The sequence below is a fragment of the Ranitomeya imitator genome, chromosome 2 (genome assembly GCF_032444005.1).
Source record: "Ranitomeya imitator isolate aRanImi1 chromosome 2, aRanImi1.pri, whole genome shotgun sequence".
In the NCBI taxonomy this organism is placed as follows: domain Eukaryota; kingdom Metazoa; phylum Chordata; class Amphibia; order Anura; family Dendrobatidae; genus Ranitomeya; species Ranitomeya imitator.
The window spans coordinates 517,960,707-517,984,048 of record NC_091283.1 but is presented as its reverse complement, the minus strand read 5'-3'; the positions used below and the strand labels follow the sequence as shown (position 1 = coordinate 517,984,048).

General features: G+C 42.5%; 1 protein-coding gene across 1 annotated transcript in view; it reads right to left on the bottom strand.

Moving 5' to 3' along the window:
- Positions 1-23,342, bottom strand: part of LOC138664786 (serine/threonine-protein kinase 4-like) — a 56,144-nt gene that overhangs the window by 11,644 nt on the left and 21,158 nt on the right. Inside the window, exons 4-8 of the mRNA XM_069751758.1 lie at positions 21,668-21,782; positions 18,972-19,136; positions 18,405-18,572; positions 9,218-9,355; positions 38-166 (exon numbers count right to left, since the gene is read on the bottom strand). Of these exons, the coding sequence (XP_069607859.1) occupies positions 38-166; positions 9,218-9,355; positions 18,405-18,572; positions 18,972-19,136; positions 21,668-21,782 (715 nt within the window). The remainder of the gene's footprint in view (positions 1-37; positions 167-9,217; positions 9,356-18,404; positions 18,573-18,971; positions 19,137-21,667; positions 21,783-23,342) is intronic.

Here is a 23,342-nt window from a genome sequence, read left to right as displayed (position 1 = left end):
GCAACAGTGACAGAAAAACATTTTAAAAATGACCAACCGCATTCTCTTCCTCTTCTGGTTCCACTTCACGTTGCTGTAATTCACTACGTTTGATCTTTTCCTCCATCGCATCATTTATTAGGCGTTTCAAAATGGACGCTCCTTTGGTTGTTTTTACAAATGGGTGCTGGGTAACATGGAAAAGGTATTTTACTAAGTCAACATCATAAATTAAGATCAAAATGGGCATCGCCAACCAACTAAAGGCTGCTACAAAGAACATCTGATATATGTATTTTCACACTGTAAGAATAATTAATACACAGAAAGGTTTCTCACTACAGTCATTATATCTGCAGTCCTAACCTTCGTACCTGGCGTCCTATTCCAGGCCGAAGCTTTCCTTGCTCTAGGCCGTGAGCATGCACAGACCATTGGCCTCTTTAAGGGCCAACAGAGCAAATGCCAAGACATCACTATGTCTGAATAGTAAAATTAATTTGGTATTTTATTCTGGAAATTGCCATTACTCGCACAGCTTATATCATAATTATTGTCCTCGTTTTCTTGTCTGTTATTTTCCCTGACAGTCACCAGCTTAGCGTCTACAACCATGCACTGCTGCAATGTCGGACTAGGATTCCTTACTATGCTATGGTCTACTCATCTACAGTGGCTTGCAAAAGTTTTCACTCCCCTTGTCATTTTTCGCGTTTTGCTACCTCACAACCTGGAATTTCAAAGTTTTTTTTAGGGTTTGCATCAGTTCATGTAAAGAACATGCCTACAACTGTGAACATTTGGTTTCTATTTAATGTGAAGCAAACAACAAATAGCACCAAACATCTGAAAATTTAGTGAGCATAACTATTCAACCTCCTGCCTGAGGAGGTGGTGATGGCGAACTCAGTCGAGGGGTTCAAGAGAGGCCTGGATGTCTTCCTGGAGCAGAACAATATTGTATCTTACAGCTATTATTGTAGGTTCTTTAGAAGGACGTAGATCTGGGGAGTTATCCTTATGGAATATAGGCTGAACTGGATGGACAAATGTCTTTTTTCGGCCTTACTAACTATGTTACTACGTAATTCCTAAAGTCAGTACTTTGTAGAGCCTCCTTCTGAGGTAATTACAATTGCACGTCGCTTTGGATAAATCTCTATGAGCTTTCCTCTGGGATTTTTTCTAAATCTTCAAGGCAAAATTGCTCCAGCTTGTTCAAGTTAGATGATTTCCTCGGGTGAACACCAATCTTCACATCTGACCACAGATTCTCAATTGGATTAACGTCTGGGCTTTGAATAGGTCACTCCAAAACATTTACACGTTTCCCTTTAAAGCCCTAAAGTGTTGCTTTAGCAGTATGCTTTGGGTCATTGTCTTGCTGGAAGGTGAACCTCCGTCCCAGTCTCAAATCACTGACTGACTGAAAGAGGTTTTGCTTGTGAATATCTGTATTTCGCACCATCCATCTTCCCCTCGACTCGAACCATTTTCCCTGTCCCTGCTGCCGAAAAAAATCCCCACAACATGATGCTGCCACCACTGTGCAGGGGAGAATCTAGGGAGGACAGGCTGGGAATGTGCCCTGAGTGCAGGAGGGCAAGGGGCGCAGCTTCTGCCATGATCACGGCAGTTTAATTCTCGGAAGGTGTCGGCACCTTAGCAGTTGCAGACTTAGGCCGGAGTCACACATGCGAGAAACACGTCCGTGTCTCGCATGTGAAACCCAAGCTCTGGCGCCGGCACTCCAGAGCGGAGCGTGCGGCCGCATAGGAACACATGGAGCTACACGCTCCGCTCCCAAGTGCCGGCGCCAGAGCTTGGGTTTCACATGCGAGACACGGACGTGTTTCTCGCATGTGTGACTCCGGCCTTATGGGGAGAGACAGTATAAGAGGGTTCCCCCTGCTGACTGATATGTGTAGCTTCATCACCGTGGACGTCAGCAGGGAGAAGCTTTGCAGTACTGCCCTCTGCACTGATGAGTTGTCAGCGGATCAGTGCACAGTTATGGCCTCTCGCTGTCCTGCCTGTGTGTGAGAATGCAGCCTAACGCTGGTAGGCCGAACATCAGCCAATCAGTGCTAGGTTTACTTTCTTCACACACTGCTGCTTCAACCCTGCAAGCAGAGGGGCGGCTTAGGGAACCTGATGGCGGCACAGTTTTCAGCTGCACAGGGGTCAAATAAAGCACAGAGGATGTATTAACATCATGTGATGGGTGGGGCTTGATTCAAAGGGGGCATCACTTCACAGGGGAACCCCCGGTTTAGTGCAGGAAGGAAGCCTGGTGGTTGCAAGGACAACAGTTTGGAAAAGAAGGCAGATGAGCACCGCACTGTTATGTGAAGTGTGCGCCATGTTATAGGTGTATGTGTGCATCATGTGCAGTGTATTAGTGGCGTGTGGTGGTGCGGTAGTAGACCTGGGGGAGTGACAATATGATTAACGTGCGTGTAGCATGCCATTTCTGGTGTAGTATATAAAGGCATATATATTCATTGTTTACGTGAAATAAGTAATCTTTCCAGAGCGACCTAGTTCTCTGGATCTCCCTGGCGCAGTGTAGTAGATGTCCGAGTGCAGGGGGAGTAGGAAAATCTGTGTGATCTTCCTTCACTCCCTGCATAACACTATGCTTCTGCAGGCCTTTATTGTTTACGAAGTACACAATAAATGCATTTAAGGGTTATCCCACACCCACCCCCTTCGCATACCTCCCCCCTCAAAAAAACAAACAAGAAAAAAAAAAACCCAGGATATAAGATAACTTTATAAGGGTCCAACTGCTGGGATCCCCCGCCATCCCAAGATTGAGGCTTAGCAATCCCACCTTCAATGGATTACAGAGTAGGCACGCATGACCTCCGCTCCATTCATTATCTATGGTACGGTCGTGGAAAGCCGAGCACTGTTTGTTGCTATTTCCAGCAACACCGTACACAATAAATGCAACAGAAGTCGAGTGTATGCTCCTCAGCTCCGTAGATATGAGATAACTTTTTTTTCTCAAAAACCCTTTAAAGCACATAAAAAAAATAATGCTAATAAAACTCATTTTTCTATTTTTATTTATTTTCTTACAGCAAATTGCTGTGGTTTTACAATGGCGGTTTTGGCATTGTGATGTTACAGGTTAAGAACCTTTTCTGAAAGTAAATAAATACAGCAGAGCTAAAAATGCAATGAAAAACTACATCTCTTTGTGGCAAAAAAATTGTTTTTTTTTTACATCTATATTTTTTATGTACTTAACAAGCACACAAAAAAGTGTTACAATATTGAACAATTATCAGTTTGGTCATTCTACAAACCGATTGTCAAACTGACAGCCAGCTCAGAGAACAGGTAATAGGCCGGCTCCATACTGTCACTTGGGCTCACGTCTGTTACAGGTAAATGCAATTGAACCTCTGACTGCCAGCACTTCCGGGGTCAGGGTGACAGCAGCGTGGGCAGGCCACCTGAACACACTACTGACGCTCTCCTGCGCCGCTAAGGAGGAGAAGATGGTGGGAATGTAAAAGCTACAACAGAGCCGAAGATACAGTGGTGTTTTATTGGGGCGGAAATAGTATGGGAGGGCAGTATGGGGCAGAAAGGGTGAGAAGGAGTGTGAAAACAGTGTGGGATACAGTATAGAGATGGGGCAGTGTGGGGAACAGTGTGAGGGCACAGCATGCCAAAGAGGGAAAAGTGAGAGGAGGGAGAATACTACCGAGACTTCGCAGCCACAAACCAATATAAAAAAAGCCAAGAAGCCAGCTCTATGTCTTGCTTGTAATACATTTAGAAGGACATAATGGCGCAGCCTACAGCTGTGGCCAAAAGTGCTGACACCCCTGCAATTCTGTCAGACAATGCTCAGTTTCTTCCTGAAAATGATTGCAATCACAAATTATTTGGTATTATTATCTTCATTAAATTTGTCTTAAATGAAAAAACACAAAAGAGAATGAAGCAAAACATTGATCATTTCACACAAAACTCCAAAAATGGGCCAGACAAAAGTATTGGCACCCTCAGCCTAATACTTGGTTGCACAACCTTTAGCAAAAAAAACTGCGACCAACCGCTTCCGGTAACCATCAATGAGTTTCTTACAATGCTCTGCTGGAATTTTAGACCATTCTTCTTTGGCAAACTGCTCCAGGTCCCTGATATTTGAAGGGTGCCTTCTCCAAACTGCCATTTTTAGATCTCTCCACAGGTGTTCTATGGGATTCAGATCTGGACTCATTGCTGGCCACCTTAGAAGTCTCCAGTGCTTTCTCTCAAACCTTTTTGAAGTGTGTTTTGGGTCATTGTCCTGCTGGAAGACCCATGACCTCTGAGGGAGACCCAGCTTTCTCACACCTGGCCCTACATTATGCTGCAAAATTTGTTGGTAGTCTTCAGACTTCATAATGCCATGCACACGGTCAAACAGTCCAGTGCCAGAGGCAGCAAAGCAACCCCAAAACATCAGGGAACCTCCGCCATGTTTGACTGTAGGGACCGTGTTCTTTTCTTTGAATGCCTCTTTTTTTCTCCTGTAAATTCTATGTTGATGCCTTTGCCCAAAAAGCTCTACTTTTGTCTCATCTGACCAGAGAACATTCTTCCAAAACGTTTTAGGCTTCTTCAGGTAAGTTTTGGCAAACTCCAGCCTGGCTTTTTTATGTGTCGGGGTAAGAATTTGGGTCTTCCTGGGTCTCCTACCATACAGTCCCTTTTCATTCAGACGCCGACGGATAGTACGGGATGACACTGTTTGTACCCTCAGACTGCAGGGCAGCTTATACTTGTTTGGATGTTAGTCGAGGTTCTTTATCCAACATCCGCACAATCTTGCCTTGAAATCTCTTGTCAGTTTTCCTTTTTCGTCAACATCTAGGGAGGTTAGCCACAGTGCCATGGGTCTTTAAACTTCTTGATGACACTGGGCACAGTAGACACAGGAACATTCAGGTCTTTGGAGATGGACTTGTAGCCTTAAGATTGCTCATGCTTCCTCACAATTTGGTTTCTCAAGTCCTCAGACAGTTCTTTGGTCTTCTTTCTTTTCTCCATGCTCAATGTGATACACACGGACACAGGACAGAGGTTGAGTCAACTTTAATCCATGTCAACTGGCTGCAAGTGTGATTTAGATATTGCCAACACCTGTTAGGTGCCACAGGTAAGTTACCAGTGCTGTTAATTACACAAATTAGAGAAGCATCACATGATTTTTCGAACAGTGCCAATACTTTTGTCCACCCCCTTTTATATGTTTGGTGTGGAATTATATCCAATTTGGCTTTAGGACAATTCTTTTTGTGTTTTTTCATTTAAGACAAATTAAATGAGGATAATAATAACAAAGAATTTGTGTTTGCAATCATTTTCAGGAAGAAACGGAGTATTATCTGACAGAATTGCAGGGGTGTCAATACTTTTGGCCACAACTGTATATAAAAAACAGAGTAGGACTGCCCCATCTGAGAATGCCTTGGCATGGCAGGGTTGCTCAAACAATTGATCAATTGTTTGCCAAATGTCTCAGTTTAAAGTACAGTTAGAAATTAATATGTATACTTTATGTATTGCGTGCTGACCATGGGCAGCGTTGGCGTCTTGACTTTTTTTTTATAGAGACAGGACAGTATGCAGGAGAGAGTGTGAGGGTACAGTATGAGGCCCAGTATAAAGCAGTGACAGCATGAGGGCACAATTTATGGGAAAGAATGCAGAGGGGGAGGAGTGTGAGGAGAGGGTCCACTATGCAAAAAAAGGCAGAGGGTGATGGACACTGCTGTTTGCAACAGGGTGACAGTTATAACTAATAAGGGCGGACAGTGAGGTGGTTAAAATAGTGTGTAGTCCACGAACCATAAGAGGAATACTGTGTGAGTCATATTTTGTGCAGGGAGCATTGTGAGAGTTAATAGTGTATACAGCGGCTCAGCATAGGGCAGATATTTTTACTCACAAGCATTATAGTGACACTGCTATCTTTAAGGGCATCGTGTGGGGTTGTGTTACAGAAGGCCGGAAAAGAGAAGAGATGGGGCTGGAGATGTGAAAAGTCCCCATGGCATCTGGACAAGATAAGAAAGAGAACGACTCCAATCACAGAAGACATCATCTATAAGGTACCTGGATTTAAATGTTTAATTGTGATACTAGTTCTCATCAGTACTGTGGTTCCTGTATTGTTCACAGTCTGATGATGGCTTCTAACAACTCCCAGCATCTCCTTACCATTGGTAAAGCACTTGTACAGGCTTGGAGTTCAAGTACGCAGTCACTCTATGTGACTGCAGACTTGTGAATTCTCACGGTACGCACATTGCGTTCTCAGGATTCTCTCTGTGCCGGTAGAGGACATGCGAGATTTGCATACATGCAGTCATGTGCTGACTAGATGTGTGCATCCTCCCTAAGTACAAGTGAATTGAACAAAGCTAGACATATCGCAATGTGGCAGGAAGTATGCAAATCGCTCCTGGCACTGGAGAATCCTGACAGCATGCACTGTGCATAGACTTAAGGTACCGTCACACTCAGCAACTTTCCAACGATCACGACCAGCGATACGACCTGGCCGTGATCGTTGGATAGTCCTTGTGTGGTCGCTGGAGAGCTGTTACACAAACAGCTCTCCAGCAACCAACGATGCCGAAGTCCCCGGGTAACCAGGGTAAACATCGGGTTACTAAGCGCAGGGCCGCGCTTAGTAACCCGATGTTTACCCTGGTTAGCATTGTAAATGTAAAAAAAAAAAAAAACACATACTCACATTCCGGTGCCTGTCACGTCCCCTGGCGTCCGCTTCCCTGCACTTCTCCTGCATCCAGTGTCAGCGTCGGCCATAAAGCAGAGCGGTGACGTCACCGCTGTGCTCTGCTTTACGGCCGGCCGGCGCTGACACAGGATGCAGGAGGAGTGCAGGGAAGTGGACGCCGGGGGACACGACAGACACCGGAATGTAAGTATGTAGTGTTTTTTTTTTTACATTTACAATGGTAACCAGGGTAAACATCGGGTTACTAAGCGCGGCCCTGCGCTTAGTAACCCGATATTTACCCTGGTTACCAGTGAACACATCGCTGGATCGGCGTCACACACGCCGATTCAGCGATGTCAGCAGGTGATCCAGCGACGAAATAAAGTTCTGGCCTTCTAGCTCCGACCGGCGATGTCACAGCAGGATCCTGATCGTTGCTGTGTGTCAAACACAACGATATCGCTAGCCAGGACGCTGCAACGTCACGGATCGCTATCGTTATCGTTGTAATGTTGTTCAGTGTGAAGGTACCTTTACTGCAGAGTTTAACCCTAAGCCTGGACAATTCCTTTAAGGACATACTGGGAATTGTAGGTTCAAGCTACACAATAGAAGTGAGCTTACCTGATATTGTAGTTGATCGCTGTACTAATTTTGGTGATGTATTCAAGTACTAATGCTTGTTCTGGTGCTGTACTAATTTACTGATGCTGTATTTCTGTACTGTTATGTGTTCTGATCCTGTACCCATAGCAATCCATAACTTGTCAGATAATGCGACACATGGTTATATTGATAAAGTATTGTGCTGTCTTAGATCTGCATTTATGTTAGGAGATTTAATTTTAAAGCAAAGCACTGTGTAATGCCAAATACTAAGATGTACTCACTGTCAGGATTAGGCTCTGCTTGCCAGTGCCAACAGTCATCACGTGATCACTTAAGTGCGGTTTTCATACTTAATTTTGGGATCACAAGAGTGTATAAAAAAGTGTAACATTTGTGTGTCATAACATTATACCAGGCTTAAAAATCAAAGAAGAACTGCAGATGCCAGGATGGCGGAGGACGTTCTCAGGACTCCTGTCTAGCACACATAGATTACTCTTGTGGCCAATGGACCGGGTCCTCCAAATAGTTAGTTTAATATTTGAGTTGGTGCTAATCTAAGTATGACAATTCTTGAACGCTCATTTTTACAGCTTGGGTACAATTGATGCATTGTGTCACGCGCCATCTTCTTGGGTGCTGCACAAAGTAGAACACAGTGTATCAGTTTTGACCATAGCGTAACTACTGTTTGTAGGAGGGCAAGTCCTAATCCTAGTGACGTTACACTGATGGGACCTCTGGGAAAATACAAATAGCCGTACAGCCGATGCATTAGCACATAACACTTGGGTTTATTTCGTTTGCATTTCATATGTGTTGTTTTTGGCAGAAGCCAAATCTCAAGACAATAAATAATTCAGTGAAATATTTACAGTACAAACTATTCCCACCACATCATGTCCTAGTTTTCTCAGTCATGTCTTTCCTCAACCGGAAGAGTGCATGACCATTTTCTGTCTTCAGCAAGTAAAAACACTAATGGAAATCCTCATGGTCTTGGAGGGAAATCCTCGTTCTGAGAGATCCTAACAGGAATATCCACATTTATAATGCACAAGCAACTAAAAAGGAAACACAATTTTACCTGTCATCTCAATGAAAAATTGTGTTTAAAAGCATCAAACTTCATATGTTCGAGGTGGCATTCATTTTCTTCTTCCCCCTGTTTAGTGCCAGAGATTAAACAAATACCTTTTGGCACATGGGCCAACTCTCCTGGAATCTCAGAGAGGCTTCAAGAAGAACAATGAGACCTCCTGGAGTTGGCAAACCTCATAGGTGCCAATAACGCTTCCCGAAAGCTCCCTCAAAGCATTTCCACAAGGTTTCAGATGCCTCCTAATTCACATTCAGGACAGACACACATGCACGGCGTGACTTAGGGTACCGTCACACAGCGGCATTTTGATCGCTACGACGGCACGATCCGTGACGCTCCAGCATCGTAACAATATCGCTCCAGCGTCGTAGACTGCTGTCACACTTTGCAATGTACGACGCTGGAGCGATAATTTCATGACGTATGTGCGATGTAGAAGCCGTTGGTTACTATGCGCACATCATATACAATATCGTGCACACCTTTGTTACACCATGCGATCATGCCGCCACAGCGGGACACTAGACGACGAAAGAAAGTTTCAAACGATCTGCTACGACATACGATTCTCAGCGGGGTCCCTGATCGCAGGAGCGTGTCAGACACAACGAGATCGCTGGAACGTCACGGATATATCGCTGGAACGTCACAAATCGTGCCGTCGTAGCGATCAAAATGCCACTGTGTGACGGTACCCTTAGGCATGGCCGAATTGTACTGAAGTGTAAGGGGCCTATATAGATTTATAGATTAGGAATTCAATATTATTATACCTGTAGCAGTTCTGTTGCACTCACTCGGTCTTCTGGATTTTTGACTAGACACTGGGTAATAAAATCTATGAACTGTTTAGACCAATTTTCTGGTTTTCGAAGCGTTGGTGGTGGGTTTGATGGAATCATGAAAATAGCCTGAGGAAAAATAAAAATAAATATAATATGATGAACTGTTTTGGAGCCATATTGTGTGCTTGTGTTCACAAATCTGGAATGCCACATTCTTTGTATTGGCTAAGAAAAACATCATATACATCCTTAACCATCCTATTAGACACCTGGAACATATCTATAGTCAAAGAAAATAGTTTCGTGGGAATGTATTGAAACTTTGTATAAAGGGTAGTACTAGGTCAGAGAAATGGGCAAGGTGGGCAACGCACCTTAGATAGTTTGGCTACCTCCTTCATATACAGGAATGCTTGGGAAATTTACCTTTACTCCATGCAGTGTGGAAAAAAGCAGAAAAACTGAACAAATAGATTCTATTCTACCTGCCAACTGTCGAGATGCCATTTACCGGTTGATCTTAAAGGGAACCTGACAGCTAAAACATGCTGCCTGATACACAGACAGCAAGTAGCAGGCACTGACTGTCTGATTGCATCCTAGAATGTTTTACACTGAATTGTAGCAGCGTTTTAGAGTCCAACACAGTTTAATAGCCGCGGGGGCCAAACGACACAGGAGACTATATGGACAGGTGAGTCTCCGATGACTGCGCTTCGCTAGCTGTCGGGCAGCGAAAGAGCTAGAGAGATGCCATGTGTGTATGGGGAGAGGTCTACCACTGAAGGGGAAGGGACGGGGAGAAGCTGCCCAATTAGTCTCCCGAGCAGCTCAGTCCCTGGCAGCTATTAAGCAATGTTTGTTCTTCTCCGAAACGCTGCACCATTAAACAAACTAGTCGCAGGCATTGCTCTGGTGTGATTTTAGCCAATTCTTCCACACACACACTCTTCAAATCCTGAAGTTCTGTGGGAGTTCACTCCTCTGTCTGAAATTTTTTGGGGAGCATCTGGTTTTGGCTGATTTATGGTGAAATATGATTTTCCACTTCCAGATTGTGGCCCCAACAGTGCTTAGTGGAAACTTTAGTTGTTTAGAAAATTCTTCTGCAACCTATGCCATCAGTGTGTTTTGCAACACGAAGATTGTGAAGGTCTTGAGATAGATCAATGGTTTTACCCATCATGAGATGTTTCTACAGTGGCACCTTGGTAAGGAGGTAAATTCTTATAGGCCATAAGCTGAACCAGCTGATATTATTTTTCACTAAGTATCAGCATTGCTTTGTAATTACTGATAGATTTCATCTGGTGTCACGACTTTCCATGGCGTTTTGCCACTCTTTTTCATGTGTTCAATACTTTTTCACTGTATCCTTTTTGATTTTTACACATAACTTAATTTATGGACATCTATGGTTTGATTTCTTTGCCTGTTTTGATTGGATGGGTTATTACTGACAAGTATTAAATACTTCACCAATTTTCTATTTCACCAGCTGTTCATGGCAGAAATCATGCAGCCAGGGTCTAATACATGCTCCATATTGATTGGGCAGCATGTATCAGATGTCAGGATCCCTTTAAACTGGCTAGACCCATTAGACAAACCTGACAATTCCATCAGGCCAAACCAGCAATTATTAGATTTAAAAAAAAATAGATTTGAAAAAAAAATAAATGTTCCAGTGCGGAACTTTTCACTGGAACGAGAACAGAAAAGTCAAATGTTCTTGATTTTGCCTCTTGTCCAGCTTGGATGAAAGAAAATGCAGTCTGAACAACTTTTTTTGGGAAGCCAAACAAAAGGATGTCAGTGTCGCATTGCAACATCAGATCTAATCACTCTCTATAGGATTGAAGAATGACTTTGCAACCTACCGCAACTGTGACACCGAGTCGCAAATGTTTCCAAATGTGTTCAATTTTCTGGCACTGGTTACAAGCCGAATAAGACTTACATAACATAGACTGCAATACAATCTAGATGGACATACAAAAATTCCTTATGTAAAATATATAACTGACCCTATGTAAAATATAAAACTGGCCCTATATATAAAAAAAATATATAAAAAAAATCGGCCACACATACAATATAGAACTGACAATATATAAAATATAAAACTAACAATATGTAAAACATAACTGACCCTATGTAAAATATGCTCCCCCTATAAAAAAAAATATAAAATTGGCCACATATAAAACGGACAATACATAAAATGTAAAACTGGCTGTATATAAAATATTAAACTCACCCTATATAATCTAAAACAATGGCCCTTAAAACTATTTCAAATATGTAAATGCATTACTTTGGCTGTGAGAACTCTGCAGCATAAATGCATTTGCTGCCATAAACGTGTCATCTGCTTTTTTATCTAATACTCTTACTTGATTTCATTTATCTGAGCGGATTTCAATCAATAAAGATTCCTGGGCAGAGTCCCAAGATAAGGCAGACGGGCAGTAAGAGTACAATAGGGCCTATAAGTGGATCCATTACCTAAAGATCAATCACTTGGGAGGGGGAGGATTGTATGACAAGTTAAACAAATTCTTTAATAACAGACGCCATTGAGGTGTACGCATAATACAAATGGCTCATATTCCATTTCCTGACAGTTGTACTGAGGGCACTTAGACGTTTCCACATAGAAAAATAAATCCGCTTTAGTGTATACTTATATTGGCCTTAAACATAATTTGTCACCAGCCGTATACAATGCCACCTAATCTGCAAACAGCATAATGTAGAGACAGAGACCCTGTTTCCAGTAATTTGTCACTTACTAGTCTGCTAGCTGAATCACTGTTTTATCATCAGGAGATTATTTCTAGAGGACTAGTAAACCTGCTGCCATTTAGTCCTCAATATTTATGAGCTCGTTGTAACCCTGCCCCCAACACAGCTTTCTGCCTATGCAATGCACTGTGTAAACAGAAAGCTGCCTATCAGTGGTGTGGGAGGGGTAATACAGAGCTCATTGTTCAGAGAACTCAGCCCATTCAATAGTGATGTTATCAAAACTGCAGCAAGCAGCCCAGTAAGTGATACATCACTGGAATCTGGGTCTCTGACCTTACATCATGCGGTTATCAGATGGGGGTAGCAAAAACCTGGTGGCTGATTCCCTTTAACCCATTCGCAACATGTGCCACGTCCCTCCCTTTGATGTGGGCTCCAGCGCTGAGCCCACATCTTTCCCGGCACATGTCAGCTGTTTTGAACAGCTGACATGTGTTCCTAACAGCAGGTGGAATCGCGGCTGTTAACCTGTTAAAAGCAGCTGTCAATCACTGACAGTGGCATTTAATGTGATTGTGCCAGAGGCGAGTCACTAATCCCGCCCATCGGTGACCCCGACACATGATTGCGGGTCACCGACAGGTCGACATGACAACCAGAGGTCTCCAGTAGACCTTTATGGTTGTCATTGGTGGATTGCTATGAGCGCCACCCGGTGGTCGGTGCTCATAGCAAGTGAGCATTTCTGCTACATACAGGTGATCTGATCATCGCCTGTGTGTAATAGTGGCGATCAGGTTATCTCAGCATCTAGTTTTCCATGGAGACTATTGACGCAAGTGAAAAGTAAAAAAAAAAGTTTTTATAAAATATAAAAAAAATCTAAAAGTTAAAATCATTCAAAATAAAACAATAAAAAACATAAAATGTACACATATTTGGTATTGCAGTGTTCAGAATCGCCCAATCTATCAAGTTACAAGAATTAATCTGTAAACAGCGTAGCGAAAAAAGAAAGTCAAAACGCCAGAATTATGGGTTTTTGGTCACCGCAACGTTGCATTAAAATGCAATAATGGGCGATCAAAAGAACGTATCTGAACCAAAATGATATCAATAAAAATGTCAGATCGTTACACCAAAAATAAGCCTCTATCCGAGCCCGAGATCACGAAAAATGGAGACGCTACGGGTATCGGAAAATGGCGCAAATTTTTTTCTTCTTCACCATTTAAATATAATAACCTGGAGAATCATAACCATAATGTCACTTTTAGCATTTGGTGAACATGGTAAAAATATGCAAAAAAACAGTTGTGGGGTTGCACTTTTTTTGCAATTTCACTGCGCTAGGAATTTTTTTCCCATTTTCGAGTACAAGACATGGTAAAACCAACGATGTCATTCAAAAGTGCAACTCGCCCCGCAAAAAATTAGCCCTCACATGGCCATATTGACGGAAAAATAAAAACGTTATGGCTCTGGGAAGAAGGGGAGCAAAAAACAGAAACGCAAAAACGAAAAAGGGCTGCGGCGTGAAGGGGTTAATTGCAAGGACTACAAATTAAAAAAATGCAATAGACAAATACTGTTTAAATGTATAATAACTATTTTGGGTTGTTAAGGACACTCATCCACCTCCTGGATCATTAGAGGATGTGGGGGAGGTCCCCTAACAATTAAATGAATTTTTATTATGTGATCACATCATAGTTGGATTCCAAGGAGAGGCCATATTATAGTTATATACTATAGTCAGACCGTGCAGCCATCAGTACCTTGTTCTGTTATTGCCATATACTGGGAGAAGCTACCTCCATACACCAGAGGCTTATTCACGTCACTACAAACAGGAAACTAATGAGGCTTACGGGAATGATGCCAGCCACCATAGTTCCTAATTACATGCAATCATTTAGGGGAACCAGGAGAGATGAAGGGGTTTAGTTTTAGGCACAATTTGTTTGTTTTTTTCTTTGCTAGACAGTAATTTTTGGCAAAAATTCCCAATGTCACAAAACCGTTACAAATATCCATGTGGTTAAACTTACGGACTTTTCTAAAACATTGAAATACCCTAGTTACATTAGTCCTGGTACAACTTCCTCCTGCACATGGGATTTCCATGGTTCTTCTTTAGAAAATGTGAGAAATATCTGCAATAAGGGGCAAGACCATGGTACAAACCATTGTGTTTTACGTCAAGGTTTTCTTTAGATGTCCCCATACACATTGGATTATCAGACAAAATCAACAGATCCTGCCAAAATCCATCTAGTATGGACACCATAAATTAATAGAGTCCACAGTGCACCAGCAATATCCATCATAGACACATCCGGCACAGTGCTCGATTGCATGTGTGAGCAGAACCTAAGGTGTACTGAGCTTAATAGGGGAACGCCAGTGAACAGAAGACGGTGTTTATTAACATAAGTATTAATAATGGAATCTTTTAGGATCTCAAAAAAATGAGGACAGCCTATCACAGAGGTCCTTATAGCTAGGTCTCCAGCTGGGTCACCCTCTGGTTGGCAGAAGGTACATATTGGTGACACCAAGGCATCGGTAAGTATGCGGCAGGAAACATTGTGCCTGTTAAATGCTTTTCACGTGAATTTTCAGTAGTTAAACACCAACTTGTTGTTTCCCTTTTCATAAAGAAAGATCATGGAATGTACTTGTAATGTCAGATCTGCAGAATCCCGTCTCGGAGAGCGTAGCACTTCTCTGGTAGATCACTGTCTCCCTCTTGTGGATCTCATACAGGTTGCTCCAATATTTATGAGGAATGGGATCCAGCAAAATGAAAGAAACAATATCACAAGTTCCACCTAAGAGGCATCCACCCTAGAAGTCAATATCAGACCCTTTATCGAGTGTTGCAACATGGCCAGGGAGAAAAATCAATCCAGAAACTCGTTTCCAGACAGCCTGTTTTGGGGTGTTTGCCCCTCACCAGTGTGGAGCAGAGTCTGGCTGGCTTAGAGTGACATTCTTGAGGAAGTATTGGTTCCCCTTAACCCATCACCTCTAGGGTGATTTTCCTTTTTTTGGCCTTTTTTTTCTTCCCTCTTTTCTAAGGGCCACAGTCATATGAGGACCTCTTTTTATAAGACAAGTTGTAGTTTTAAATGACATTCATTTTACCATATAATGTACTGGAAAACTTGGAAAAACTTCCATGTGTGGCAAAATGGTGAAAAAAATGCAACTCTAAATGTGGTAAAATGACCTGGCAACATGATTCCCCAGGTCAGTAAGATTACAATTATGTTATATCAAAGTTTCTTTTTTTTATTTAAGTGGTAAAAAAAAATAAATCAGAATTTCTTTTTTTTAAAAGCATGGTTTTGTCCTTTTTTGTCATTTTCTGTTATTAATAACCTTTCATTTTGCCATTGAAGGAGCTGTGTGAGCTTGTCCTTTGCATGGCCAACTAATGATTTCATTGGTATCATTTTAGGATAATATTTGACATTTAGATAACTAATTATTGCATTTTTGGGGAGTAGTAGATTGACTAAAGAAAATGGCAATTCTGGTATTTCAATTTTTTTTTTATTTACAGCATTTACTCTACTTATCTATATAAATATAAAATTATTTCAGAATACTTCTATGGAAGCAGAGATACCAAATGTGTTACTGTTTTATTTCTCTATTATAAACTTAGAAATGGTGGTAATGTACATTTTTTTTTCATTTATTTTTACAAATATTGTATCTTTCACATTACTTTTTGGCCAATATAGTGGACTCGAACCTGTCACTGTTTGATCATTCTGTCTCCTGCTGTGACCGACAGCGGGATTTAACTACAACAATTGAATCTAGTTTTGGTCGCTTCTATTAAAGGTGGTTGCTTGCTGTACATAGCACAAAACCCGACAGGTGACAACACGTATGGCACACGTTGGTAAGAGGTTTAGGAGACCAGAGGAGTATGGAGTCTTACAGGCGCCAGGTCTGAATTAAAGAGATTGTCCAGCTTTATCACAAAAGTCTGTAGTTTCTATGTGATTGCGTGTAGCATGTGCTGTGAGGATTCTCTGATGCCAGCGGCGAGATCAATAAGTCATGTGCCCACAAATATGCGATATCCCTACTCTCGGACGCCACATTCTGACAAGATTTGCGTAGACTAACTCAATTCGCTTTGATTAGATGTGCATGGCCTCACTAAATAGACGTGTGGCTGGAAGTAGGCATCACATACTTGTGGTAATATGACCGCCTGGTCTTGCCTCCGACACCAGAAAATCCTCACAGCGCGCGCTCTGAGAATTCACAAGTCGGCGGTCACATAGAGCGACTGCAGACTTTTATGAAAAACTTGGACAAGTCCTATAAGGATATGAAGGTGCTATGAAGGTGCTATATTCACAGTATAGAGGTTGCCATAAACAGCCCCAACATACATGCCCGAGGCATCAAAATTAGATGGCGAGTAGTGATGAGCGAATATACTCAGTACTCGAGATTTCCCGAGAACGCTAGGCTGTCCTCGGAGTATTTGTAAGTACTCGGAGATTTAGTTTTCAGTGCCGCAGCAGAATGATTTGCATCTGTTAACCAGCATAAGTACATTTGGGGGTTGCCTGGTTGCTAGGGAATCGCCACATGTACTTATGCTGGCTAACAGATGTAAATCATTCTGCTGCGGAGGACACCTGAGCGTGCTCGGGAAATCTCGAGTACTGAGTATATTCGCTCATCACTAATGGCGAGCCCTCTGGACTGACATGGATGGACAGAGTTAGGATATGTTGGTGGAATACACTGTGTGCAGAATTATTAGGCAAGTTGTATTTTGATCACATGATACTTTTTATACATGTTGTCCTACTCCAAGCTGTTCAGGCTTGAGAGCCAACTACCAATTAAGTAAATCAGGTGATGTGCATCTCTGTAATGAGGAAGAGTGTTGTCTAATGACATCAAAACCCTATATCAGGTGTGCTTAATTATTAGGCAACTTCCTTTCCTTTGGCTAAATGGGTCAGAAGAGAGATTTGACGGGCTCTGAAAAGTCCAAAGTTGTGAGATGTCTTGCAGAGGGATGCGGCAGTCTTGAAACATTTGAAGCGTGATCACCGAGCAATCAAGCGTTTCATGGCAAATAGCCAACAGGGTCGCAAGAAGCGTGTTGGGCAAAAAAGGAGCAAAATAACTGCCCATGAATTGAGGAAAATCAAGTGTGAAGCTGCCAAGATGCCATTTGCCACCAGTTTTGCCATATTTCAGAGCTGCAATGTTACTGGAGTAACAAAAATCACAAGGTGTGCGATACTCAGGGACATGACCAAGGTAAGGAAGGCTGAAAAACTACCACCTTTGAACAAGAAACATAAGATAAAACGTCAAGACTGGACCAAAAAATATCTTAAGACTGACTTTACAAAGGTTTTATGGACTGATGAAATGAGAGTGACTCTTGATGGGCCAGAGGCTGGATCAGTAAAGGGCAGAAAGCTCCACTCTGACTCAGACACCAGCAAGGTGGAGGTGGGGTACTGGTATGGGCTGGTATCATCAAAGATGAGCTTGTGGGACCTTTTCAGGTTGAGGATGGAGTGAAGCTGAACTCCCAGACCTACTGCCAGTTTCTGGAAGACAACTTCTTCAAGCAGTGGTACAGGAAGAAGTCGGTATCGTTCAATAAAAACATGATTTTCATGCCGGACAATGCTCCATCACATGCCTCCAACTACTCCACAGCGTGGCTGGCCAGTAAAGGTCTCAAAGAAAAAAAAGAAGACCCCATAGAGAACCTGTGGTCCCTCATAAAATGTGAGCTCTACAGGGAGGGAAAACTACACCTCTCGGAACAGTGTCTGTGAGGCTGTGGTGGCTGCTGCACGCAATGTTGATCGTAAACAGATCAAGCAACTGACAGAATCTATGGATGGAAGACTGTTGAGTGTCATCATAAAGAAAGGTGGCTATATTGGTCACTAATTTCTTGAGGTTTTGTTTTTGCATGTCAGAAATGTTTATTTCTAAATTTTGTGCAGCTATATTGGTTTACCTGGTGAAAATAAACAAGTGAGATGGGAATATATGTGGTTTTTCATTAAGTTGCCTAATAATTCTGCACAGTAATAGTTACTTGCACAAACAGATATCCTCCTAAGATAGCCAAATCTAAAAAAAAAAACACTCCAACCTCCAAAAATATTAAGCTTTGATATTTATGAGTCTTTTGGGTTGATTGAGAACATAGTTGTTGATCAATACTAAAAATAATCCTCTAAAATGCAACTTGCCTAATAATTCTGCACACAGTGTATTATCAAAACAAATGAAATAAAATTTCATAATTCAATTGTAATACAAAATTGTGTAAATCACATTTTACATGTCTTCAAATAGCATAATAAATGGTTTCCATTCAGTCATAGTCACCATTAGTAGTTCTTACCCTCATTGGGTGAATATCAGCATATGGCGGCTTCCCTTCAGCCATCTCAATGGCAGTTATGCCAAGGGACCAAATATCTGCAACACAATTATAGCCAATCTCTTGGATCACTTCTGGCGCCATCCAAAATGGAGTGCCAATAACGGTGTTCCTCTTCGCCATAGTATCCTGATGAGAAAAAAAACAATAACTAAACATGAAGCAGTCATACCTTATACTTAGCATTACCATAAACTGAAGTCCTTTAATCTCGAGACCCGTGTCTGCCGCACATTGGAGGTCATCATCAGAGACTCTGACTTCTCCATCGCTGCCATGTTCTACTATGACAATCACTCTTCCTGGAAATATCCACATATTAAGGAATTCATTTCTTACTTCCTAATATCTATAGAACGGGAGATGTGTCCTTCCATCCGAAGCCTCTGGCACAAAATTTGCTGAGGAAACGGTATTACAAACAAGCTTTTATTGTTCATTTGGGTGTTTTACTACTTTCAATAAATATGGAAAAATTTGAGTCATGGTAATCTATATATTGTGTGAAATATATAGCGAAGTACTTACAGTCAGCTGACCTGCCACCCCAAAATCTGCTAGTTTGGCAACCCCATCGGAGTTAAGCAATATGTTCCCAGCCTTTATATCTCTGTGGATTTTCCTCATGAAATGAAGATATTCAAGTCCTTTTAATGTTGATTGCAAAATGGTTGCCATTTCATCTTCGTTTAACTGTGAAGAGATAATGAAATGGTGCATGAGGTTATATAATAACAGGGAAAGCATCATCTACCGCACAACATTTGAGGAACCTCAAGAGAAGGAACAAAGCTTTTTTATGGTAATGGGACACACGTATTATAGTGTGGGTTGTATGAGGAACAATGTAATGATCATATCCATCGATCTTATCATTTGTATAAAGCTCAGACATTGTAGAGTGCCCAGATCACTCGCATCAGTCCCTGTCACAATTTGGTCTTAGAGTGGTTTTCTACTACTGAGACAACCCCCTTCTAAATCACTATATTTCCCCATGTAGAAAATAGCAGTCCATACTTACCTCTGGTGCTGGCAACGTTACAGTGATGTCGGCACTTCACCTTCTGGGGCTCGCGTAAAATAATGTCATGGGAGCACCGGGAAATCAATGACTTGAGTATAGGCTGCTATTATTTTACATAGTGATTAAGAAGGGGTTGTCCAGGTAATGGACAACCCTTTAAATAATGTGCATTCCCATCTAAGGATATGCCATAAATGTCTCATGGATGCAGACTCTATGGGTATATGCACACGTGGCAGATTTGCCTGTGGAATTTCCTGCGCAGATTCTGCATCTCTTGGCAGAAAACGCAGGTAAAAATCTGGGCAGATTTGATGTGTTTTTGATGCGGATTTTCATGCGTTTTTTTCATGTGGATTTGTATGCATTTTTGTAAGTTAAATAAAGATTTATTATTATAACAAAAAATTGTGATGTCATTTCTTGGCCAACCTCTTCATTTACATACTCCATTAAAAAATAATGTTTTACACACACAGATAGATAGATATAGATCTATCTATCGATCTATAGATCTAACTATCTATCTATAGATCTATCTATAGATCTATAGATATAGGCTACTACTGTCCCATCATCCAGCTAGCTGTCACTGTAGCAGACATAGCCAGATGGGACTAGTAGTCCCATCAGACGATGCCTGCCTACACACAGACACACACACAGCCCCGCAGACTTCCGCAGACCCACGCACACTCATACAGCCCTGCACGGCCCCACAGACACACACAAACACCCGCACATCTTCTCCGCGCACAGTCTCTGCCCACACACAAAGTCTCCGCCCACACACTCTTCCTCCTCCCGATCTGCAACGTTTTTCGTATATAACTCTGCAACAAATCTGCAGATCTTTTTTAAACCTGCGGTTTGGCTGCAGATTTGCCTGACTCAATGGTAGTCAATGGGTGCAGAAATGCTGCAGATCCGCAAAAAAGAATTGACATATGCTGCGGAACATAAAACGTTGCAAATCCGCACTTTTTTTTCGGCAGCATGTGCACAACAATTCTCAATTTCCCAATGACAACATTGCTTGTGCTCTACACTGCGGATGTGATAAGCCATAAATGTCTGAGATGGGTATATACCTCTTTCAATTGTACCTTCTGTATTCAGCCTCCTTTGAATGCTTTGTTCTACCCAAATAGAATCATAGACCGTTAGGCTTCTTTCACACTTCCGTCGTTTTGCCAATGTCGCAATGCGTAGTTTTGGAGAAAAAACGCATCCTGCAATGGATGAACGCCACCCCCTCCTCCCCGGACTTCATAATGGGCAGCGGATGCGTCGGAAAACTGCATCCGCTGCCCATGTTGTGCAAAATTTTGCACAACGTCCGTCGGTACGTCAGGCCGACGGTTTGCGACAGCCCCGTACCGACGGAAATGTTAGAGTTGGAAGGGACCTCCAGGGTCATCATATCCAGCCCCCTGCTCAATGCAGGATTCACTAAACCATCTCAGACAAAAACCTCAGCCTGTTCCACTCATTGATCACCCTCACTGTCAAACATTTTTTTCTAATATCTCTTGTTCCCTCAGTTCTTAGTTTCCACCTCTCTTTTTGCTCCCAGTCTGTAAATTCTACTGCCCCCTACTTTATCAATGCCAATCCTCTACTTTTCTGTGCTTAGGATAGGCAACTGATATTTGACCTTGTGGGTTTGTGTCCTGTCACCCTGCTGATCAGGTGAATGAAGGATCCATTGATTACCTGGTTCAAAAGCTCAGTTTCTATTTACATGGATGGGAATGAGCTGCAGGACCAGGCAAATTTACAGCAGCATATCTGGGGCACTGCAACATTTGGCCAGCAGTCAGAGCCTCCATGTGAACGTAGCCTTAGAGTCTCAGAAATCCTCTTTAAGACCAATGTTCTTTCTCATTTCAGTGACATTAAACATTCCAGATATGTCCGTCTCTGGTACCATACACCTGTCAGGGCAAAACATGAAGTGAAACCTCACAAATAATACGTTCAGATTCCTATCTAAGTACTTCCTCTTTGTAGGACTCTATAAACAGAGACCAATGTAAATATCGTTCGTGACCAAGGACAATGTCCACAGAAGCTTTTATGTGTGGTGTTGTATAACAAATCCTATGAAATCCTTGAATTCATTCAGTAATGATGGCAGGACTTGGACTTATATGTGACCAGCATACTCCTAAATCCAATGATAAATTGCACGTACAGTTTGTTTCCGTAGTCGAATGATGTCGGAGACAGATCCACCTCCACAATACTCCATAACAATCCACAGGTCGCTGTTCTTAAAATAGCTGCCATAATACTTCACTACGTGGAGGCTGAAAAACAAGAGCGGTGAACACATAGGTAAATCTAGCGTGCTGGATTGCAGATAGAGCGCTCACTGATTGAGGATATCTACACAGGCTGTGACGAGAATGGAGGAACCATGGGTGGAGTACCTGCAACCATCTGGCATTAAAGGGAACCTGTCACCCACAAAATCGAGGGTGAGCTAAGCCCACCAGCATCAGGGGCTTATCTACAGCATTCTGGAATGCTGTAGATAAGCCCCCCGATGTATCCTAAAAGATAAGAAAAAGAGGTTAGATTATACTCACCCAGGGGGCAGTCCGATCCGGTCCGATGGGTGTCACGGTCCAGTCTGGCGCCTCCTATCTTCATCAGATGACGTCCTCTTCTTGTCTTCACGCTGTGGCTCCGGCGTACTTTATCTGCCCTGTTGAGGGCAGAGCAAAGTACTGCAGTGCGCAGGCGCCGGGCTTCTGACCTTTACTGGCGCCTGCAGTACTTCGCTCTGACCTCAACAGGGCAGACAAAGTACTCCTGCGCCGGAGCCGCAGCGTGAAGACCAGAAGAGGATGTCATCTGATGAAGATGGGAGGCCCCAGACCGCGACGCCCACAGGATTGGACCGCCCGCACAGGTGAGTATAATCTAACGTCTTTTTCTCATGTTTCAGGATACATCGAGGGCTTATCTACAGCATTACAGAATGCTGTAGATAAACCCCTGATGTCGGTGGGCTTAGCTCACCCTCGATTTTGGGGGTGACAGGTTCCCTTTAAAGGCAATCTGTCAGCAATTTATTGCTACCTCATCTGACAGCAGCATGATGTAGGCAAAGAGACCCTGAATCCAACGATTTATCACTTAGCACCCTGGGTGCAGACATTCTGATACAGAGTTCTTAGATTTAGCAATACAGCAGAGCTGAGAAAGCGCTAACCCTGCCCACACCAGGCTCTCAGTGTACACATATAGTAATCATACTACCCTGACCCTAAACCTCAAAGGGGAATGGGCCACACTTCATCATATCGATATAGCATAACAATCCTTCTCAGAGGATCAAGAAGTGCATCAAACACAATTACCGTAATATATAATGTATACTTTATTGCAATATAAAATAAAAAAACACAACCATTAAAATTGGTGCCTCTAACCAAACAACCAACCAGAGGCTAAGCAGGCAGAGTGGAAAATAAGTAACTTCTTATTATCAAAATAACACAGTATATAGGGATATATGCATTTATAAATTTACTACCTGAAAATTGCACTTTCTATAGGTAAATATACAACCCAGAAAAGTATCCACAAATTAGTTACAGGTGCTACGGTTATAATTAACCCGGATCCAGCCGACACCCCACAATAGTCTGATACTATGTGTTGCCTTCTACCCCTCGCACAGTATAAAGTGCATATAATCAGATCCTCCTCATATTACCTAGTGTGCAGTCCCAAAAGCGATTCCACTGCCAGGTGACCAGCCAAGCCTCCGGACCCCTACGTACGTTTCGCCGTCGCTTCTTCCCAGGAAGAAGTGACGGCGAAACGTACGTAGGGGTCCGGAGGCTTGGCTGGTCACC